Consider the following 18,583-nt stretch of genomic DNA (forward strand, 5'->3'; position numbering starts at 1 on the left):
GTACCAGTTTTCAAGTTTAGACACTCTCAAGGTTGACGCATTGCCTTATTTTAGCCGTAAAAAGGAGGATATTTATTGTTATATGTTTGGGTTTAGTATCCCCTAAACCTAGGGTTTAGTTAAGTATCTTTACAAATAGTTATGTAGATAGTTATCTAATTTCAAACCACATTGGTACGTAATAGAAAGCAGAATGTTATAGGTACTATTTGGGTTTAGTATACCATAAACTTAGGGTTTAGCACTCTTTGTTTGAAGACATTGTTAATGATATTTAGTCCATTTTTGGTCTTAACTTGTCCACTACGTATCAACCTCTGCTAGTTTCATTTTCACTAATTAGTTTGGTTTTTCTTGTTTGTCACATAACTCTTATGTGCTCAACCGTTCCACCCTCTCCAAAGTAGAGCGTTATTCAACTCTCTGTGCTTTACGATGGATTAGCCTTGTAGAAAAGTTTCTGGGTCTAGCGTCATCTACTTAACCAGCCACTTGAGGAAGGTTAATATGGTCATGAACAGTTTGTTATTGACTATTATTTATGGCATTATTGTCAGGATGCCTAAATCCGAAGTTACAACTCAAATAATGCCCATCTTTATAATAAACTCTTCAAAATATAGTACATTCATGCACTAAAGCTCAAGAATAATAGCTATATTTTTGGCCAGAACATAAAAAGTTTTTAGTTGCTTATAGTATTTTCTACTGGTGCTAAAAAAATCGTTAAAAACAGTATAACAATTGCAAAATATATACTATATAAAAAAAGAATAATATATACATAAAAAAAATCATCCGATGTCAGCATGGGAAAAGTGAACGCACTGTGGTATCGGGATGAATAAATTAAGCAGGCATATAAGTTAAGAAATGCACCCACACATCACAAAGATGTACATGTTTTTTATTAAGAAATGGAGCCACAAAAAAATATATACTAGTAATTAGTAGTATATGTGAGAAAAAAATACATAGAAATGCTTTTTTGTCTCATCGATCGAAGAAAGGCCCATCCATGACACCATTCCTTCTTCTCTTTTTTCTTGTCAGTTTTCTCTTTTTCTTTCACGCCTAAACCCTTTGCCCCCCTCGCTCTCTATCCTCTTCCTCCACATTCTTTCTTTGTTACTAACGATAACTTTGGTAATTAGTTATAAACTTATCCTAAGAAATATTATTTTTCAAAATGGCAAAAATGAATTGTTAATGATAGACTACAAACACAAAACTAGTTAGCAAAGTTTGGTAGCATATGATGCTAGCGAGTATATGAGCATATCTTATTTTTTGGTATAGGCCTGCAGGTCGTTGTTTGTTGACGTGGGGATTAGGATAGTTTTGAGAAGGTTGGATGATTAGCCCGTGTATTAAGTTTCACATGACATTTGTGTGTTTCTATGTATTTGTAACAATCAATCATTCACTTAATATAGTTCCAGCGTTGATGCAAATCTGCGTTTAGTGTTTTATCTTAAAACTTCCACTAAAAGTCCCCAGAGTTTACATCATTTAGTAATACGTTTTCACATTTGACAAAACGATTCCCTAGTTTCTTTGTACACCTACTTTGTTGTGAATCTATGCTTTACTTTTTCCATGTGCTCCCTAGAAACCTAGCTAGAGAGTATATCATCAATACTATAGATAAATTTGAAACAAAATAAAATGATAAATATTATACTATAGAATACTATAGAATATGATACTATAGTTTGACAAAAAAAAAAAAATACTATAGAATATGATCTATTTATACAAAGGAATAAAATGTGGTCAAACATATATAGACAATACACAGTCAAAGTTATTGGTTACATTTTTTCCTCAGTGAAGGATTAAAAAAAAAGAAAGAAGACGAAAGGTACAAAAATATTCAGAAAGATACGAAGTACGAACAAAAGGAAGATATCTTTAGGGGACAAGATGACATGAGCTTTGCTTTGAAACTCAAAACACTTCTTCTCCATTTATATACACTATTATTATTCTTTCGTTAAGATTCTACAAACAGCTTCTCTTCACTGTCTTAGGTCGTACCTTCACTTTTTATACACCATTATATTTCATGCTTCTAAAGTTCTATCTTTATATTTTTATACATATAAAAAATAAGTTATGTTTTTCAAAATCTTGTGTTCTCTGCAAGTACTTTACCCCAATCACATCTCTTTGTTAGATTCTTCTGCCTGTACATATATTCCCACAATCTAATAACCCTTCGTCATCATCAATCAAACTACTTAACGTACTCCTAAAACTTGGAATTTAACTTACAATAAAAACTTTATTTTACAGTTTTTTGTTGTTCTCTGTATTTTTTCTTGAAAATTATAGAAAAATAACACACCAACCAACCCACTTATAACTTATGTTTCCACTCATTACACAAACTTATAACTAAACCAATATAAAGTGTTTTTTTTTTTGTTGAGGGAAAAAAACACACACAAAAGGTTTGTTGTAATTATAACCACGTTAATCATATTGTATGATAAAAAGGAAAAAAAAATAATCCTACAAGAATATAATGTTCGAGTCTCATCAAAATCACACCATGATGATGTGATCCAGCTCACGACGTCGTTTTAACCTTTCTCCCCCACCACCACCACCACCACCACCACCATGTCCCATCATTACCGACTTGCTTGACCGTTCAAGCAAAGACTTGAGTGCGTTCTGTAGAAACTGCACCGAGTCGACGCCGTGACGCTCTTTGTCGGCGGCCACGACGAGTACGTTTCTTGATCGACCACCGACTGTTGTCATATCAGCAAAGAGAGTCTCCATCTGAAGAGAGTCGAGTGTCTCCATGAGATCTTGCAAGAGATCTGGCCTATCCTCGCAGGAAAAAGATACCTTGAAGATGATCCGACCGTCGTCGTTATCGGAACAGTACTCTTCAGAGTTGATAACACTAATCTCGTCTGTCTCCGACGGCAATGTTTCGTCGGCGATCCCTAGGGTTTGTTGTTTTAGTTCTTTGACTCGTTGAACCACTTTAGCTAATAGCGTGGCTTTGTCTGTCTGTATATAAAAAATATATAATTAAAAAAAAATACTTATGAAACAAGGAAAGAGAAACAAAGATTTGATCATTAGAATTTGTCTTGATTAAGGAAAAAAAAAAAAAGAATTTGTCTTGATTCGAGGATTTTGTCTTGATGTTCAATTTGTTTCAAAATGAAGAAAATAAAAGATCCATAACTTTCCCGACAAAGTGATTATCAGCTTCAGAGGAAAAAAAGGACTTGTAAGCTTTTTTTTTTTTTCCTCAATTTTCTAGATATTCCTCAGTTCTTGCAGCTTTTTTATTATTATTCGAAAACGTTACGTTGGACTGATGTTAGTTTTAAAATGTTTCATCTTAAATTTCTGTAACTGACATATATACTTCCAATATTCCACCTTTCTTACCAATAACAAAAAAAAAATTTAGACATTAATTTGACAGTACACTGTAAATTAACCGAGGAATATTTGGATAGGTTTAAATAAATTAAAACACAAAATTCCAACATTGAAAAACTGTAAATAATAAATTTTAAAGAATCTTTGATCTCCTAGATTATATATGTATAGACGAGTAAAGAAGATACGAGTATGGAAGAAGTTAACTTAATATCTTAAACCAATTAATTAATATTTAAACACGTTTAATCTTCAATTCTTAATATTGTTCTGATTCAAGTCACTATCGAAGTTCCATTATGAGTATATAGACTAGTAAAGTAGTAGTAGAGAGTGATAAAAGTGATATGAAGAAGTATTTGTGTACCTTGGAGTTACAAGAGAGTAAACTGCGGAGCGTGTTGAGATGAGAATTGATTCTTTCTCTTCTCCTTCGTTCAGCTTCTTTGTGGTTCCTCAGAGAAGCAAGAGCTTTGTCTTGAGAAATCGTGTCTTCGATGGCAAAAGGATAAAACGACGACGTTCTGGTGGTTGAAGTCGAAGTCGTCGACGCACATAATCCTCCGGTGAGGAACGAATAGAAGATATGATCTGAAATCTCTGGCTGCATTTTTTCTTCTTTCTTCTCTGTCTGTTGCTCTCTTGTTTGCTTCTCCGCCGCCTTCTTTTTGTTTTGTTGGGTTTAGAGCTTTCGGTGGGTTCTGTCCTAAAAGGAAGTGATTATATTTACGTATTTATACCAAAAAAATGAAATGAGAGAGAGAGGAAGGAGATACAAACAATTGTATGTATTTGCAAGAATAATTTATTACTTTTGAATTAGAACAAAAATTGTAAAAAAATATAATTATAAAAAATAGTCTATTAGTATTAAAACACTAAAAATAACATATGACTGTTTTTTCCAAACATTTACATATAAAACTGAAATTAATATAATATTTGCTTATTAAGAAACAAATTTGATTGCAAACGTTTGACTCTAATTATGAATGCTGTTTTGTATGTTACATAACATATTAAACACCTCTAGATAATATATTAAACACCTCGTGACTGAGAGATCTCATCCCAAAATTATTTTTTGGTGCTCTCTCGATCTGAAGGAGTTCTTGTGTGCATCCTCTTTGTTCATATATTTAGAATCTACATCGCACGAAATCTCGTAAGTCGTAAGAATTACTTGGATTTTATATTTGATATGACGATTTATATTCGTTATTCGATAAACTTGAGAAGCACTCAAAAATATGTGTAGTTAGGGTTTTAACATAGTCTAATGGTTTCTTTCTTTACCTAAAACAGAGACAATGACGAAGAATGGTTGTTCAAATATCAACGAGCTGCCCGACGATTTGATCTTGAAGATATTGTCATTCATTTCAACAAAACATGTTGTGGTGACGAGTCTTTTGTCAAAAAGATGGAAATCTCTCTGGACAAGGGTGCCTATACTCAAATTTGATGTTGGGGATCACACTAGATTTGAACGATTTATGGACAAGTCACTGTCTTCACATCAATCTCATGTTCTAGAAAGCCTTCATGTCAAATTAAGTGTAGTCCGGTGGAACAAAGATATTGGACCTTGGATCAGAACTGCGCTTGATCATCATCATTCCCACCTCCGTGAGCTCGAGATAGATGCTTGTATCGTTCATACCCTGTTACCTCCTGAATTGTTTACATGTGCAAGACTTGTTGTCTTGAAACTCCAAGGCATAGTGATCGATGTGAAAGGTCCTCTTACAAGGGTCTGTCTCCCATCCCTAAAAACTCTGCACATTGATCAGTCGAGTTTATTCGACATTGATTCCCTTCAAATGCTTTTATCCACTTGCAATTGTCTTACCGACCTAATGGTCATAAGGAAATCTGGTTTTTTCTTTGCTGAGTATGACGTTTCCTGGTGTAAAACACTTGTGGCCTTGAAACTCGAGGGTTTGAAGGATGTGATAAGCATTGCTTCTTCCGCGGTATCTCTCCCATTCCTCAAAACTCTGCATGTTGCCCGCATGGTGGATTTTAACAATGGTTCCTTTTGTCGGCTTTTATCCAATTGCCCTGTTCTTTCTGACCTAACATTGGAGACAAAAACCAGTGATGTTATGCTGAATTTGGATATTGCTATGCCTTGCTTACAAAGTTTGTCCATTATAACAAGAACCCTTGATTCCACAGACTTGTGTGGTTTACTAAAAGATTACATTCCAAAGCTAGCGATTATAGCACCTTGTTTCAAGTACTTGAGCATTCAAGAGTTGTTGTATTCCCGCTTCCTCCGTACTGTGAGGATTAGAAGACTAGGAGATCCATGGAAAGTAGAGGTAAGCTTTTCCATTCCACGTCGTTTCTTGTTACATCTTTGTTAAAACCATCACATAAATGAATTTCTTGTATTCTAGGATGCAAGTATCTTCAGTCGAATCGTACATCTGGAACTGAGCATATGTAGGGAGAAATCTGGGAAAATACTTGAAGATTTGTTTCCATGTTGCATTAACTTGGTGGTTCTCAAGCTTAAAAATGTAAATCCAGTTTCTACCATTTTTCCTTTACCAACTTAATTTATATATAGTGTGTTTAGTTTTCAACCTCGAGTTTTCTTTAATTACCAATAGCATTGTCATTACCTTTTATACTCGTGATCGCAGGTTAACGTAGGAACTTCTCTGGATCGCTGGGAACCGCCGAGTTTGGTTCCTACGTGTTTGTTGTCCAGTCTTGAAGCTCTAGAGTGGAGAGGGTACAAAGGGATATACGGAGATAAAAAACTGATGAGTTATCTCCTGAATCATGCTCTATGTTTGAAAACGGCGAAAATCTTCTATGAGACATATTATCCATATAACGTGGAAAAAAAACAGATTGAAAAGGACTTAGCTTCTATGCCAAGAGGTTCCAAGTCATGTGAACTTGTGGTTAATGAATATATAAGAATCATATAATACTTGTTAAACTGATTGCTGCTAATATCTGGAAGAACTCAGGACATCTTGTGATCTGATGCTTTTGCTAAAAAGTTCACTGTATAAGGCAATTTTTACTGAGCTTCTTTCACATTCTCTTGTGTTTAGGTTTTAATTGGGATTTTCGTATGCTGATCATTTGAAGCTTAACGAGCCATTGATCATTGTTTATGATTCTATTAATTTAACTTATAAACATCATTGATTATTAGGATCGAAGTTGCATTTCACAAAACCATGATACAATGCTTTACTAGAGACCATTAATTGAAAACCACGAACTAAACGAAGTTACAACTTACAAAGAGCAAAGACAACAAAAATAGAAACAAGACTTGAGACATGTTGAGACGCAAAATAGAGCATAAAAGGGATATAACATTCGCGTCTTAAACAACCAGAAAAACAGACATTGAGTCCCATGAATAGAATCTTGTTTTATAACATAACATAAGAATTATATGTAAGAGAGAGAGAGATGTAAACCATGTTTTGGTTGGTTCAAAAACCACATCACTTAGCCATCATGACCTTGACAAACTCTTCATAGTTAATCTGACCATCACCATCAACATCAGCTTCCTTGATCATCTCATCAACCTCTTCATCAGTAAGCTTCTCGCCAAGGTTTGTCATCACATGACGAAGCTCAGCAGCTGAGATGAAACCGTTCTGGTCCTTGTCAAAGACCCGGAATGCTTCCTTGAGCTCTTCCTCGGAGTCAGTGTCCTTCATCTTACGGGCCATGAGGTTCAAGAACTCTGGGAAGTCAATGGTACCGTTACCATCAGCGTCCACTTCATTGATCATGTCTTGAAGCTCTGCTTCGGTTGGGTTTTGTCCAAGAGAACGCATCACAGTACCCAGCTCCTTGGTGGTAATGCAACCTACAAGTTAGACAAGTACTGTTCATCATTAAACTACTCAAAGCAGAGCACAAGCATGTGTCTGTAGACACTAGAGATCTCCGTTTATTTTCATGAGCACAGAACAAATCTAAAACTGCTGTTTAATATAAACAAAATTAGAAAGAGTCGGAAATCTCTCTAAGGACCAAATCGTGTGAACACAATCTGCAAATCGCCAAGTTCCTCATCATCAAAATTTTAATTCACCAACACGAGCTAATCAAATCCAGAAACAAGGACGAGTCTAGAGATCACGAATTACACAGATCCGTGATGATCTTACATGGACACAGATCAACTTAATCAACGAGACGAACATAAATCAAATCAGAAGAACAAAGCTTACAAACACAAAGATCCAATAGTAGAAAAATCCTATACAATCACACAACATTTGAAGAAGCGAGAAAAGAAAAAACAACGTACCATCACCATCCTTGTCGAATAAGCTGAAAGCTTCCTTAAACTCAGAGATCTGATCATCGGTGAGTTGATCCGCCATTGCTTTTTTTTTGGTTCTTCTCTTTTGGTAGATTCGATTCCTTTGTTTTATCTCGAAATGGAGAAAAATAGAGAAAAAAGCGTGTTCTGTCTGAGCTGAGGAAAAAAAAGAGAGGAACCGTATTTATCGGGTACGAAGCTAATTAACGACCTTTTTGCTCCGACCCGGACTTTTCTTTTTATGCGTACCGGATTTGGAAATCTCTACTATAACCTCAGTCTATGGCTGTAATTACGGTTTCATTGCCTTCGATTTTGTTTTTTTTATTATTAAAACCCGCCAGAGTGGACAATTAACGGATCACGCGGTCTGTACGCGGAGCGTTGACTTGACTGTCACGTCAGCATTCACTCTGGGTCCTCTCGATCTCTATTCCCCCAAATGGCTGTTTCTTATTGGGTTAAATTCATTTTTAATACGTCCTCGTCACCAATTAAAAACAAACGATTATAGTTTTCTTTTATATTGTACATTTTCACCGGCAAAGTTAATACTAGACTCAAAGTTTATTTAAACACTCTTTAAGATATAATCATAGGTTTGATTCATCTAATCAATTTATCAATAAATTCTAATGATTCGAATGATGAATATGGTAAGAAAAATATTTGGTCCATATAGAAAACAAAATCTAGTTATATAATTTAGTCATCTATGTTTACATGATTTGGCAAAAACTATATTAAATTTGTTTTGGTAATTTGGCAAAAACAATAGTAATTGTATCTTTATGAATATTTCCTTTCAAATTTGGTAAATCGATCGTAAATTTTATAAGGAAATCAGTGTATCGTATTCATGAATAAATTCTCTTATACGAAAGTTTTTTTTATTTATTGCAAGCAAAATTAAATAGTGTATCATTAAAAACCCTAGTTACACAATCATCTATTCATCTGCACCCTCTCTTAATTCAAAAAAAAAAATGATTAAAACAAACTAAAACATGTGTCATAGGTGAAAACTGTCGTTGACTGTGACATGCATATCCGTAAGACCGTAACGTAGAAGAACCTAAGACATCAATCAATCAATCACAACATCAAAACACTAATCTTCTTCTACACGCGTCAAACGGTAGAGAGTTGCTGCTGCCACGTCGGATGTGCCGGCCTTTACCTCCTCCGCAGTTACTAAGAGGAGAATCCATTGCTGACTTATAAAACTCGTCCACGTCGTCGTTGAAAGATGAGAGCTCTCGAACGGTCTCTGCTATCAGGTCACGGCAGATGTGATCATGAAGAGCCAAACCTATCTTAGCGACCTCTCTACGTTGACCAGACGCCACGTCATCGCAGACCTGGTTAACGCTCTCCATCAAGCTCCGTCTCACCCTCCGCACCACAAGGGGGAAAGTGTCACGTGACTCTGTCGTCGTCGTTGACGTTGCTCTCTTGGAAATGACGTCATGTATGGCGTAATGGTCGGGTCTAGTGATTAGATTAATGTTGTTGACTTTGTAGGCTTGGTTGTCTTTGCAGCAATATTCGTGGTGGTTCACCATCGACAACATCGTGTCTGCCTCTGGTTCGTGCTGTGTCTTCTTCGTGTGCGCCCCCACGACGACATCTCCTGCCACTGCTTGATTTTATTTTTGTTTAACAAAATCAAATAATTGATTAGACAAGGCTATATATTATTATTATTATAGTTGTCACACAAAGAAAACTTTTAAAATTGCCAATATCATCTAAATCCAAGTATATAACAAAATTTACATACTAGTAGTTAAAAAGAAAACAGTTTCAAGTAGTTGAGTTTTTACCTAAAGAGAATTGAGGGTTTTAGTAAAATATCTTTCTTTCTATTTTGTGTATTATTATTCTAAGCAACAATAATTTAATAATTGTATATATATTCTTGATTTGGTATCAAAACAAGTTGGTGGTGGGTCTGAGAAGAATGGGTGGGGGTCCAAATGATGAGAAAAGTTAAAGTGGGCTTCATTCATGACTAAAGGGATAAAGCCCCCTTAAAAGCTGTCCCTTCCCTTCATCATTTGTCTAACATGCCTTCTTTCTCTCCTCCCACTCTCTTCTGCACTTTTAATTTTATTTTATTAGATTAGACTAAACCTCATCAACTTAATTTGGGGTCCATACTATCCTGGCTCATTTTAATTTTGTAACATTATCCTCAATGACAACATATTATGTAGTGAACCAATATGTTAGATCAATTAGATGTGACATCAAATGAAACACACACTGTTTATGCATGCATGAAAATTTTTTAAGAGCAATGACATGTCTTTATCAACACATTTTATACATTTTTGATGAGACTGTCTTCCACTAGTTAGACATAGTCATTATTTCAACACCACAAAAGAGACAACTATTTAGCTCTATTCCCATACTATCTTCTTCACTCTTTAGTTGTTGACACACTGTTCTCCTAATTTTACTACTTTGTGTTTTTTTTAACAGTAATTAATTCACTATTACTTTCTAAATTACCAACCAGATCAATTCTCTTCAAGATTTAATATGAATTGTTCTTGCTTGATTTATATTAATTCTAGTTATTGACCCTAAAATGAGACAAGTTTATAAATATGGAAAAAAATAATCAGAAAAGGTGATTCCGACATGTGTGTATTAGTGTTGTCGATATGTTATGACTTAAGAGATTTAATGTACAAGACGGAGAAACGTACCGGTGCCGGAGAACTTAAGAGTGTCACGTGTTGTTGTCGGCGGAGAAACTTCAAGTTTCTTGTGAAGAATGTAAGTGGTTTTGATGACGTCGATGGTTCTCCGAAGCTCCTCTAAATCCCGATCGCATTTCTCTAGTGCTCCGACCAGGCTCACCCTCGCCGCATCTCCCTCTGCTTCGTTGCGCGGAAGCGGTGGCTCGACGACTATTCCTCCGCCGTCTTCGTTTGATGAATCTTGAGGAGGAGAAGCGTAAACGACGGTTCTCTGTTCTCGCTTTTTAGATCCCAAGGTGATGGATTTGCGGCGGTTGGAGGAGAAGTTGAAGGTGGAGAGGAAAAGGTTGAAGAATCCGGGGAGGCAGCCGGAGGATACGGCGGAGGAGTTTGAGTTTCTCCGGGGAGGATTATGGGTTTCCCGCCATGAAGACGAAGGAGAAAGCAAGTTCTCTCGTTTACTCTTCCTCATATTCCTCTCTCTCTCTCTGTGTTTTTTTGGTTTTCTCACCTCTTTCTTTCCTTTTTTCTCACTATCTAAAACCTTAAATTTCTATTTAGACAATATATTTTTAATTCATTCCAACGGTAAAATTATAATATTAATACCCTTTTTGTGATTTAATTTCAGTTATCGCTTTATTTATATTTCTTTTCTTTTTACTTTTGTTTTACGTTTTTTTTGTTTTTTTTTTTTACTTTTAAGGTTGGTCCATTGGCACATGGCAATCTCCAATGCATTGACACACTTGCGATATGCATAATAGTGTCTTTTTTTGTTAGACATTATGATGTCTTTTATGTTTTGCTTCTCATTTTGAAGTCGAGTCCGTGGTTTTTAAAGTTAATTATATATCTCTCAACTCTACATAAACTTATACTTTTATAGTTTGGTAAAAATATAATAATGTATAAAACGTTCCATTAACGAGTAGGCATTAGCACAACGCTCTATGAGAAAGAAAAAAAAAAAAGACATGATTATGAGTGTTCTTTAAGATTCATGAGTCCATGACCTTGTGCATGCTGGACAGAGAAAACTTTTTAAAACCTTCTTTAATCCATTATATAGGAACTAGATATTTTTGTTCGACTTGAGTAATTAATTACATCATTAATGGTACACTGTTTTGAGACCATAAATCAATTAACACGTTTGAAGATCGGTAGTTTCGTATAGAATTGTACTGTATCTTTTCACAACCTGGAATACCTCAAATGAACAATTTTCGTTTTAAGTATAAAGACTTACACTTCCTGTCACATACAATTGTTAACTTTTTACATGGATATATTTCAACATATCAATAAAATTATAAAACTTTGGTGCTGTGCTAATTTAGCAAATTTGCAATAAGAATGTTCCAGAAATACTTGCATTGCAAATTCAACTGTGAAGAAACGACAAACTATACACACAAATTGATTCTCATTGATAATAAACATTGGAAGTTTCAGGTTGATACTATCTCGGTAACAATATGACTTGACAAGAAAAAGAAAAAGAAAAAAAAAGCCTATTCTATACAAATAATCTCGAAAGAAACAAAGGCCAATAAAAATCTGAATGAAGAAGAGGAAACTAAACTAACCCCACTTTGGTTTATAGATCTTTCCATATTTTGTAGTCGCTAGTTGAGCTGTTGTTCTGTATATTGTCTTGGCAACCAATGAAGAAAGTAGAACGCACAGGATCAACATTTATTAGAGCATGAGCCGTGCCACTGGGACTAACCGCTACAGCTACTTCATCCTCTCCAATTACCACTTCGGCATAACCTTTTTCGACCTTGTGGTTCTCTAACTGCAGGCATCCATATACATATATATCCATAAACAAAGTCAGATTGATGAGCTTAGTTCAATAAGACACGAGAGCAGTAGAGAAAGGGAAAACCAATGCACAATCATCACTGGAAAAGGATTAGAATAAGTAAAGATAATACCATTTGTCACATCACTAATGCACTTTTTCAATCTTAGAGGGTGATAAGTAGTCTAGTGTTCAGAACAGCAAGCAATTGACTAATGATAAGATTCTATAGTGAAGAACACCTTTGTAAGAATTAGAAGTGATTATCTCCTTCATTTCTCGAAATAAAAGGGATACAGTGGAGAAACAAAGAAGCAGAAAGAAACTGCAATTTAAGGTTTGTTCTGGAGACCCTAAACATTCTCAATCCTCAAAGCAACCAAATACTGACCTGCTCCCTGCATCTGTCAATCCCAATACTTACACACATCAAGACCAACTAACATGTTAACAGACGTTTAGTTGAGTTGGCATGGCATTAGGCAAATTCTAATCTCTCTTTTTACCTTCTTTACCAAGAGTTATCACTTTACCATTCAATAAAGCATTTACCAGTTCGATAAACAAAACAGATATTCCTAGCGGAGGTGTTAAACAAAAGCAATAATTCCTCCATTAAGCTCTATCAATGAGATGGACCATGAGACTTACCCTGAATCTTGTCTTAGCTCCCCAAATGACAAATGTCTCATTACAGGTATGGTGTCGGTGGTTTCCCCTCAATCCACCTGGCCGGATTTCACCAACATGAATGGAAACACACGAGGCGGCTCCACCTGTGGACATGAAGAAAAAATATCAAACTTGGGATTACAAAAGAATCATCTTCAAGGCTAGCCAGCTCAATCCTAAGACTAATTCACAGAATGAGCAAAGCCATAGATATCATTTACAGAACACTATATGAATTTTCTGTTTATCAACTTCCAGAATAACATTTGAAAGAGAACGGATTCGGGATTTGATCAGACGAACCTTTGAGCTGAGAATCACGAGCTAGAATAATGGGATCAAGCAACCATCCACGGTCGTCTTTCCGAACAGGAGAAAGCGACGCCAAACCAAACCGGACCAGATTAACCTTATCGTCGTCGTCGACAATTTTCAAATCGGGATGACTCTTTAGCGTCGACTTCGGATGTGAAGAAGAGGACGAAGAGACGTGAGAGGAATGCTGTAATCTGAGAGTGATCCATGTGAGGAAGAGGAAGAAAGAGAGAAGCAGAGGAAACGCTTGAGGCTTCTTCAGTAGATTGATTAAAGGTGACAATCTATGGTTCTCGATCACTACTCTTCTAGGGTTCGCCATGTTCTAAGCTTTCCTCTACCCACTGTTCAAGTGATTAATATGTAAAATTATTTTGATTTGCTCGGATTTTGATTATGATTATTTTGATTTGCTCGGATTTTGATTATGATTAGTTATAAAAGATTACAAAAGTTGACTGATTAATTGGCGGGTTGAGCCAGGCCCGTGCAGTAGTGCAACGCATGGGCGACTCGCGAAGACCCAGATAGCAAGCTACCTTAACGGGCCTTCTCCCTTAAAAAATAGAGTTAATATCGTGTGAGCCGATGGCCCACATATCAGATATTAAACTGATAAGAACAGATACTACACTTGATCTTAGCCAAAAGGCCGAGAAAGGTATGAGTTGAACGAACGTCTCAGCTTTATATTTATACTACAAAGCTTATGACCAATGCTCTCTAACTTGTCGATGTGGGATATTTAGGAAAATACACTTTAGTCTTCTTCTCTTTTACTCATTCTTTTCGTCAAACACACTTTATTTTTCTTTGGTCCACAAAACACATATGAAAGACAAAACACATATGAAAGATAAAACATTACTACAAATTCTCTTTTCTACAAATGTTTATTCTCTGTGTGCGTTATTTGCCACTGAACACAGAACTATGTAAACCCAGAGGAATAAAAGTCTTGTAAAAAAATGTCATCAAAGCAATATTGGAGGAGCCTTCATGCTCAGGGAATTAATGCTACTCCCATTGAGCTCACTAAGTTATTTTCCTATTAAAATCTGAGCTGCTAATCTGCTATTATGTTTGTTTTTGAATCCTGGTGGTAGATTTATGTAGCCATAGCAGTTCCAAGTTTTAGGTTTTGTTCTTTCTTCCTCCTCCAATGTTGTGTTTCTAACTCATTTGCAGAGTATAGGCTGGATCCAACGATTTGTGTGCTCAGATTCTGTTTGTATTTGTATCCTTTTCTTGGTCTTAACTGACACTATAGATTCAAATTCCAAGCAAACACCTTTAATCTACCGTTGAGAGAGTTGTCATAGGAGAAACGTTAGTATTTGGATGGTTTCTTGAGGAGAAAATACAACAAAGAAACAAAATAAAATTCCAGGAAAAAGGCAGTAACTAGCTAAATACTTTCCCTAAGAGCATCTTCATCTGGTCAAATACTTACGGCTACATGTAAGTTCGACAGGACTTGGTTTGTTTCAGTAGATGGTATCAAAGGGATTTCTCCTAAGGAGTTCGATATTTGGCTTGTAATCCCTCACATAGACCACCACACTTCCCTAAGTAACTCGTTTTCTTGCATTTGTAACTACTGCATCTATCTCACTATCTGCTCAACTTGGTGCTTCACATTCCTGTTCTGTGTGGAAGGTGACATCGTTTTCAATGATAGATGTAGGAGGAGAATCTGATTCCTCCAGCTTTTCGTCACTCTTTGTATACTTTTCTTTGTTTCTTAGACGTATTCTTTGACATTGTAGAGATGTCTCCTTCTACCTCTGCAACTCTCTCTGCTACATTGATTGATGATGGAGGAATGTAAGAAACAGTACTACAAAAGAATTAAGCTGCATAAGGGAAGCTAGCTCCTGGTAAACTTCTGCTTCAACATGCTCTAATGAGAAACAAACAAAAAAAGTATAGCGAATGCACCATATAAAAGCAGAGAAAAAAAGAAGATGGATTTGATTTGTTACCTCGGCGTTAAGCTCTACTAGGACAGCTCGAGGGACATCATCAGGACAGAACACCTCAAGTGTAAAGTTGCAGAGTCTTTTTATCAAGGGAAGACTTCTTGATGGGCGTACGGATACCTATCCATCAGACAAGAAAGATGTTATCTATGTGACCAAGAAAGCTTAATTAATCAATCATTCTTCAACTGGAAGCACCCTGTGGATAGCCATAAAAGACACTCCTTTACGACTTTCGAACTTACTCTTAAACTGGAAGCGAGTTAACTGCAGGAAACCAAACTTTTGAAAATGTCGATGTAAAAACTTTTGAAACTTGTCACTGAAAAACCAAAAACTCCAATGAAAGCTCTTGCTGGGTTTTAGAATTTCCAAGTTTTAGAAACCATTTAAAGTTGATATTAGTCTATGTTTTGTTTTAGAAAAATTGTTGGGAGTTAGGGTATATAAACTATAGGGAGTTAGTTATGATAACAGGCAATCACACTAAGCTGGTTACGACTTCCGAGTCTGATAACCGGTACTGCAGTTTCAAGAAGAAAAGGAAAAGCTGAAGTGGAAGTGGAAAAATAAGTAGTAGAGTTTTGTGTCTTTATCTCACGCAAACAATCATCATATGTTTTGAAGTGCCATACAGACGATTCATTAAACCCATAAATGCCAGAGAGACAACTTTTTTAACTAAAAGAATGGCGGGTTGAGCCAGGCCCGTGCAGTAGTGCAACGCATGGGCGACTCGCGAAAGCTCAGATAGCAAGCTATCTTCATGAGCTTTCTCCCTTAAAAAATAGAGTTAATATCGAGTGAGCCGATGGCTCACATACCAGATACTAAACTGATAAGAACAGATACTACACTTGATCTTAGCCAAAAGGCCGAGAAAGGTATGATTTGAACGTAAGGCTCAGCTTCTTATTTATACCACGAAGCTTATGACCAATGCCCTCTAACTTGTCGATGCGGGACTTTTGGATAAATAGATTCTCGACGAATCTATGAGTAACTCGCCTATTTTGTAGAAAATCAATACGCCGTCGAGTCACCGTCGTCTGGGTTTGAAGTGTTTTTTAAAAGGATTGGTTGGTTACATTACAGCGTTGAATAAGATCTCACATGCTCTGTCTTGCTTCTGCAATTCTGTATGTTCTTTGCCAATGATTACAGAACTATGTAAACACAGAGAAGAACTGGAATTGGATAAATATTCTAATGTAAAATTTTGGGAGTAAAAATGTAAGATCTCTGTTAACTTAATAGCAAAATTAACTCGGTTAAGGCTGCAAATTACATAAAAGATAAAAAAAGTGGAAATTTTCTTCAAAAACATAAATATTACAAGCTGTTTCAGGGAATCAATGCTATTATGAACCTTTTTTGATCTGCAATGCAGTTTCGACTCATAATCAAATACATGGCTTTACAGACGAGTGTCGAGTATTGTTTGCTGGTGACTGGCTTTTAGTATGTTCGAAGGTTTGGTACCATGTCTTCTAGCTTGTGATTTGAAAAGCTGAAACCTGAGATTTGTCTTCAACGAGCGTTAAAATCTTCACAACTCGCCGGTATTGATTTCAGGCATAAAGGAGACACAGCTTGTTAAAATTTTGCTGATCACTGTTCATTGACAGGTTTTCGCGCTCTTTCTTGTAGCTTCCGAGGTCTGAGCTAAAACCTGTGTCAAGCCAAAAGAATTTTCATACTGTTCATTAATTGGAACCAGCACAAGAGCGTAAAGATAAAAACTGTTGATTCTTTTTCTGTAAACTTCATACTTGAATGAGTCTAGGAACAGTCCAAGAGCGAGTCCGGTCTTCCAATAATTAAACATGGTGATTGTGCTCCGCATCTTGTTGATTAATGGAATAGAAGCTCTGTACATTAAAGCTCCAATACCTTCAACTACAAGCACAGCCAATCCAGCAGATAGAACATCCCAGTCTCCTGTTTGTCCTATGAACGTAGAGAAAGCAGTAGCAGAATAGAATCCCACCAAGAGAAAGAACAGTTTCTTGGGAAGATCTTTCTTTATCTCCTGAATTTTCACCAGAAGCTTAGTTCTGAGAACTTGTATGGCTTTGATTAGCCGAAGACCTCTGGAGCTACTGTTACTTGAAGAACCGGATGCTGGATCGGATGTATCCCCACCAACCGAGCTTTTGATTCTTGTCCATGACATCCTCCTGGAAATTGCAAAAAACCCACTGAAAACTTGGATACTGAAGGATGAGCTTAACATTAGATCTTTAAATCGCAACACAGTACATCTCACACAATTGACAAGCCTAAGCATAATTGGAGGTCTAAGGACTTCACTACTCCATACAAGTCGAATAAAGCACAAAAACCCATGGTTTAGATATATTGTTACTTTATAACCATGGATTTTACTGGTAGGTTATGGTCTCTGACTTCATAGACAATATACAGATGATTGCAAGAAATATATAGATGTTGCCAAAATACTCATATCATTGTATTTCCAGCCACACAACGATGCTAACTTAGAAGCCACAAATTGATGCTTTGGAAGTTAGAAACATGCCTTTGATGTCTGACCAAAAGAGGCTGTGCAGGATGAAGGCAATGGCAGAAAGTACAAAACTCCCAGCAAATTGCAAGAGACAAAGCACCTTTGTCTCTAAAACTCCTCTTTGGAAATAACTTACTTCCACAGTTAGGCAATGTGATGGTGATGGCGAATCCCATGAAACAGCTATAAGAAATGTTGGTCTGCTGACCCGGGATATGTAGCTGCTACTTCCTAGACCACAAAGTTTCAGCTTATCAATTTCACAATCAATGAAAAACTCTCTCTTGAGAAAACCAATGTGTTTGGCTTCAACTACACGCTGATATAAACTCAATAGACAGAGAAGGAACAAGGAACGCAAATATGGGTTCAAGAACCCCACACAGATCACTCAGCATATGGAAAGGTGCAATCAGAATATTTTACAATGCAATCAGACAATTCCACAAATACCTTGTACACAATTCAAGAAAAAACTAATTTCCCCCAATTTCCTAAGTTCCTTCACTCCCATTACTCTAAATCAAGCCAAAAATGGATCCTTTCGAACAGTCTACTAAAGAGTAAGAATTCGAAACCAATTTTGAAAAGTAGTGACGATAAGAAAAAGCAAGAACGGGAACCAGCTGGGTGAAGGAGAAAGTATTAAAAGAGGAAGAGGAGGAGGAAGAAGAAGAAGAAGCACACAGGACCTGAAACGGTCTCGTTTTAGATTGACTCTGCTCTTAATCTATTTAGAATTTTAAACAAATAAAATGTACAGCTTGGGGCAGCAAAAGATGTATTGTAATACCATATTTATTTATGTGGTGCTAACGTTTTCTG

The 18,583-nt window shown here is 36.2% G+C and overlaps 6 protein-coding genes and 2 non-coding genes across 9 annotated transcripts; 1 reads left to right on the forward strand and 7 right to left on the reverse strand.

The window, feature by feature from the left end:
• Positions 1-2,392: 2,392 nt before the first annotated feature.
• LOC17886924 (putative transcription factor bHLH107) lies at positions 2,393-4,083 on the reverse strand. Its single transcript, XM_006291714.2, has 2 exons — positions 3,782-4,083; positions 2,393-3,030 (listed from the first exon to the last, which is right to left on the reverse strand). The coding sequence occupies exons 1-2, from the start codon at positions 4,022-4,024 to the stop codon at positions 2,551-2,553; spliced, it is 723 nt and encodes a 240-aa protein (XP_006291776.1). The 5' UTR covers positions 4,025-4,083; the 3' UTR covers positions 2,393-2,550.
• A 641-nt stretch (positions 4,084-4,724) lies between these two features.
• LOC17885132 (putative F-box/FBD/LRR-repeat protein At3g56780) lies at positions 4,725-6,362 on the forward strand. The gene is made up of 3 exons (XM_006292580.2): positions 4,725-5,741; positions 5,820-5,942; positions 6,069-6,362. Exons 1-3 carry the CDS (start codon positions 4,725-4,727, stop codon positions 6,360-6,362), a joined length of 1,434 nt encoding a protein of 477 aa, XP_006292642.2.
• A 259-nt stretch (positions 6,363-6,621) lies between these two features.
• On the reverse strand, positions 6,622-7,910 carry LOC17886918 (calmodulin-5). Its single transcript, XM_006290223.2, has 2 exons — positions 7,718-7,910; positions 6,622-7,270 (listed from the first exon to the last, which is right to left on the reverse strand). Exons 1-2 carry the CDS (start codon positions 7,791-7,793, stop codon positions 6,897-6,899), a joined length of 450 nt encoding a protein of 149 aa, XP_006290285.1. The 5' UTR covers positions 7,794-7,910; the 3' UTR covers positions 6,622-6,896.
• Positions 7,911-8,630: 720 nt separating this feature from the next.
• On the reverse strand, positions 8,631-10,984 carry LOC17884908. The gene is made up of 2 exons (XM_006291408.2): positions 10,453-10,984; positions 8,631-9,371 (listed from the first exon to the last, which is right to left on the reverse strand). Exons 1-2 carry the CDS (start codon positions 10,916-10,918, stop codon positions 8,836-8,838), a joined length of 1,002 nt encoding a protein of 333 aa, XP_006291470.1. The 5' UTR covers positions 10,919-10,984; the 3' UTR covers positions 8,631-8,835.
• Positions 10,985-11,856: 872 nt separating this feature from the next.
• On the reverse strand, positions 11,857-13,630 carry LOC17886582. The gene is made up of 3 exons (XM_006291755.2): positions 13,235-13,630; positions 12,911-13,035; positions 11,857-12,250 (listed from the first exon to the last, which is right to left on the reverse strand). The coding sequence occupies exons 1-3, from the start codon at positions 13,566-13,568 to the stop codon at positions 12,050-12,052; spliced, it is 660 nt and encodes a 219-aa protein (XP_006291817.1). The 5' UTR covers positions 13,569-13,630; the 3' UTR covers positions 11,857-12,049.
• An 85-nt stretch (positions 13,631-13,715) lies between these two features.
• Positions 13,716-13,911, reverse strand: LOC111830800. Its single transcript, XR_002834130.1, has one exon. It is a non-coding gene; the product is annotated as a U2 spliceosomal RNA (small nuclear RNA).
• Positions 13,912-15,920: 2,009 nt separating this feature from the next.
• Positions 15,921-16,116, reverse strand: LOC111830806. Its single transcript, XR_002834135.1, has one exon. It is a non-coding gene; the product is annotated as a U2 spliceosomal RNA (small nuclear RNA).
• Positions 16,117-16,460: 344 nt separating this feature from the next.
• LOC17884685 (ycf20-like protein) lies at positions 16,461-18,433 on the reverse strand. 2 transcript variants are annotated; one of them, XM_006293118.2, is made up of 4 exons: positions 18,212-18,433; positions 17,771-17,989; positions 17,001-17,408; positions 16,461-16,900 (listed from the first exon to the last, which is right to left on the reverse strand). In XM_006293118.2, exons 2-4 carry the CDS (start codon positions 17,932-17,934, stop codon positions 16,894-16,896), a joined length of 579 nt encoding a protein of 192 aa, XP_006293180.2. In that variant the 5' UTR covers positions 17,935-17,989; positions 18,212-18,433; the 3' UTR covers positions 16,461-16,893. The 2 variants fall into 2 exon arrangements, with proteins under 2 accessions (XP_006293180.2, XP_023638573.1); XM_023782805.1 differs by having other exon boundaries at positions 17,771-18,433.
• Positions 18,434-18,583: the final 150 nt, after the last annotated feature.

This window comes from Capsella rubella, unplaced genomic scaffold, assembly GCF_000375325.1.
Source record: "Capsella rubella cultivar Monte Gargano unplaced genomic scaffold, Caprub1_0 scaffold_5, whole genome shotgun sequence".
Classification (NCBI taxonomy): Eukaryota; Viridiplantae; Streptophyta; class Magnoliopsida; order Brassicales; family Brassicaceae; genus Capsella; species Capsella rubella.